The sequence below is a fragment of the Gavialis gangeticus genome, unplaced genomic scaffold (assembly GCF_001723915.1).
Source record: "Gavialis gangeticus isolate Ggan-Ray unplaced genomic scaffold, GavGan_comp1, whole genome shotgun sequence".
Classification (NCBI taxonomy): Eukaryota; Metazoa; Chordata; order Crocodylia; family Gavialidae; genus Gavialis; species Gavialis gangeticus.
The window spans coordinates 219671637-219675476 of NW_017729032.1; the positions used below are offsets into that span (position 1 = coordinate 219671637).

The 3840-nt window shown below is 40.5% G+C and overlaps 1 protein-coding gene across 3 annotated transcripts in view; it reads left to right on the forward strand.

Annotated features, from left to right (window-relative positions):
- The window catches only part of GRIK1 (glutamate ionotropic receptor kainate type subunit 1), a 324503-nt gene that overhangs the window by 223655 nt on the left and 97008 nt on the right, over positions 1-3840 (forward strand). For all 3 annotated transcript variants that reach the window (XM_019525354.1, XM_019525352.1, XM_019525353.1), the window contains exon 6: positions 783-956. In XM_019525354.1, coding sequence (XP_019380899.1) covers positions 783-956 — 174 coding nt within the window. The remainder of the gene's footprint in view (positions 1-782; positions 957-3840) is intronic.

Sequence of the window (3840 nt, forward strand, 5' to 3'; positions counted from 1 at the left end):
TTTAATGGTGACAGCATCAAGCAGCCATGACTTGATCATTTGTCTCTTCGCAGGACTACGTGTATCAGCAAGATTTTATTCTGAAACAAAACCTCCAGATTTTGACAAACAGTTCTCACATTTTCACTGCATGACACACAGGTTTGAAATGTGTCATGGAATTATGTCATTTACAGTATCTATTATTTTCCTGCCCTGCAAATTTAAGTGCCTAATGTACATGGAGTTATTGTGCATTGGCTTGACACATACATTACACATGCTGACAGCAAGCTACCTGAAGCTGGCAAAGCAGGAGAAAAATGGGGTCTGTAAGTAGTAAAATTGTATTGCTCTCAACATCTCCTGGAATTTTCATTCCCAGGGTTGAGAAGCATGTCTAGTGTTGGCCAACCAATTCTTCAAGTTGTTTTGTCATAGCTGTAACATTATTAGGGGACTGACATAAATCAAAATCAAGATACTGCAGTGCATCCTGATTGTAGAATAGTGTTGTTATGGGAAGCTGATTTTTATGTTCCAACAAACCAGATATGAGGTTTGTAATAAATCTTATGCAGCTTTGCTTTAGTCAGATTTATCACTGCTGTAGTTGTGTCTAGTGTTTGTGGGTAAGCAGACAGAAAAGTTATGATGAAAAATATTCTAGCTTTTGATTGAAAGGGACAAAAATTATAGCATTTAGGCTAATTGAGGGGCATTTGCTACAACTGGCAAATTGTTTGCTCTTAATTCATATGTCTTGAAAATGGTTTTTGTTTGTTTTATTAATGATGATTTAGGACCTGTTTGCACTAGACCTGGAACCCTACAGATACAGCGGAGTAAATATGACAGGCTTTCGCTTGCTCAACATTGAGAATCCACAGGTTTCATCTGTTATTGAAAAGTGGTCGATGGAACGTCTGCAGGCACCACCCAAGCCAGAAACGGGCCTCCTGGACGGCATGATGACTGTAAGCAAATAACTTCAGAATGTAATTAGGGAAAAAGCAAAAGAAACCTGGAGAATCCTGTACCAGTTCAGAGATAAACAACACAGACATGTTCCCCTGTTTGTCTGCATGGCTAGAAGGAAACAAATGTGTAGATCAACAACGGAAGACACTTAAGAAACAAAATCAGAGTGTCAATGTGATAGCCAACCTGTACCCAACCTTTAAAGACCAATTCTGGCAGCCCTTAACTTCCATGAGTACTCATGGGAAATGTTCGTACAAATACTAATGCAAAGCATGCATGAGCTACAGAAAGTTTTATTAAGTATTTGCTTTTTCTCTTTCTTTGTTGTGCAAATGCTGAAACAATATTACAAAACACAATACTTTTTATTTCTTGGAGAGAATTGTGCATTTGTTCTTTTAACCAAATCATTAGGCATACGACAAGCCACTGCTACCTGCATGAAGAAATACATTACAATTTTTTTTGTTGTGAAATGCACATGCAGCAGCTTCATTTATCTAAAATTGTTCGGGATATGTGATAAAGAACATAACAGGAAATAAAAATTTCCAGTGCAGGTACAGGATTTATAATCTGCAAACAAAGATGTGAGCAAGTAATATCATTTTTAAATTGGAAAAGTGCTTTTTCTCTCAATTCCCATCATCTGCACTGGCTTTTAAGCAACACTCTAGCTTTTAAGATGTAATTCAGAGATAAATGAAAGGTATCATCCTGACAGGAAATGAGCGTTGTTTTTTGCCCCTAGAGATCAAATGGAAAAAAGATAGAAACAACTGAATGAATTGAACGACTCTTACCAGTACTGTCCTGGTTTTTGGGCAGCTTTTTTCAGAGTAAGATAACACAAGTGGGATGGAGTATGAATCAGATTTTATTACAAATGATTGCAGATGTCATTTTGACACATCTTAACATCCTGAAGGGAATTTCTGAGGCCCACTATCTCCAGCACTTTAAAATTATATGTGAGTACTGCCACAGCATTCAGTGGCAAACAAGATGATAAAAAAAATGTCCCAGAAAATCTACAATGTAATATGTACATACCACGGAAACACACAACAGAATATATATATGCTGGCAAAGCCATCCGTTTATGCAGGCAGGATTACTAGATCTGCAGATATCAAGGTATCCAAGAGAAATGTGTATGTATACTTGTTTGTTACTGTGATTGTAGAGTAGCCTGTTTTTTTTTTTTCCATTTTAAATTATTTTGACAAAAAGCAGCTCAGCCTTGTTTGCATTATTGGTTGAAAGGCTGTGTATCTTTGCTAAGATCACAATCATTACTGACCCCTAAATCCAGAATAAAACTGTAAGTTTTCTACTAGTGTCATTAATATTGTGGCCATGTCTGTAACACCCAAAGCCATGTACACCATTGTTTGTTTGTTGGTTTTTCAAATGTTCCATTTGGCTATACTGGGAGTGTCTACACATGCATTTAAGCACAACTAAATTTAATGTGCATTAAGCTAATGCCCATTAAGTGATTTTTCGCAGGTGTCTACACATGCAGAGACTTGACACTAACGTTAGTGCATTTGGCACTAAAGTTAGTGCCAAGTCCCTGCAGCTCTGCCATGTGCCCCAGTGGCTGGGCAGACCTGGCAATAAAGTTAGTGCTGGGTCATGTCTACATGTGTGTTAATGTACTTTAACTAATTGTGCGTAAATTTGATGGCTGCAAATGCAGGCATCAAATTTAGATGCTATTAGCCTAAGTTATCCATTTTCAATGCATATTAAGGGTGCGCACATGTAGACGTGTGCCCATAATGCACATTAAATTAGGCTAATGAATATTAATACACCTTGTGTATACACGCCCACTGTTCAGCAGATAGTGCTATGCTGACAGTCCAACTGAATTAAATTCCCTATCCATAGAGCAGGAATAAGACAGGCAGCAGCTAAAGTTTGCCTTCACCAACCTCCCATGTGCCTTTGCACTGCTGGGCCTTGAATATTAGTGTTGAGGAAAAACAACTTCTATGGCAGTATTGTGTTTGTCCCCTTAATCATGAACAGTGCATGATTATGAACATGAATGCCTCATGCTTCCCGAGGCTGGGGGGGTACAGCAACCCCTTGCCGTGGCAGCGGGGGCATGGTGGCGGCAAGCAGGGACCACTCTCAGGCAGTCGCAGTGATGTTGGCAGTGAGGGCGGACCAAGGAGGGACTGCCCACAGGTGGCTGCAGCAGTGTCAGCAGTGAGGATTTGGGGGTGGATTTGCGGGTGGCGAGCGCTGAGTGGTGATTGGTGACTGCCCACAGATGCCACCAGCAGCATTGGCAGTGGTGGGGGTGAGGCAGGGGAGGTGACAGCAAAAGGCGACTGCCTGCAGGCCTTGTTGGCAGCAGTGACAGCAGCCAATCTCAGGGGGTGCATGTACACTTACGTGTACCCCCTATGCGCCACCAATGATTATGAATTAACTTTCACATAGGCTCCCAGATGCCATCAGAAGGCAATGATTTCTGCTCCTATAAAGCTGACCAGATGCATACTAATGCCTTCTTTCATATTTTATCAACCCGCATAGCGATCCAACCTTTGCACACACATATTCCATCCCAAAGGGAACTTGATTCAGTTGGACTGTCAGCCTGGCACTATTAGCTCAACTGTTTAGCCAAATGGAACATTAAAAAACAGCAAACAAACAAGAGTATACATAGCTTTGGGTGTTACAGACATGGCCACAATATTAATGACACTAGTAAGAAAGCTCCAGTTTTATCCCGGATTTAGGGTTCAGTTCTGATTGTGATCTTTGTAAAGGTATTTCACAGCCTGTCAATCAATAATGCAAACAAGGCTGAGTTGGTATTTTGTCAAAATGATTTAAACGGGGGGGCAGGCA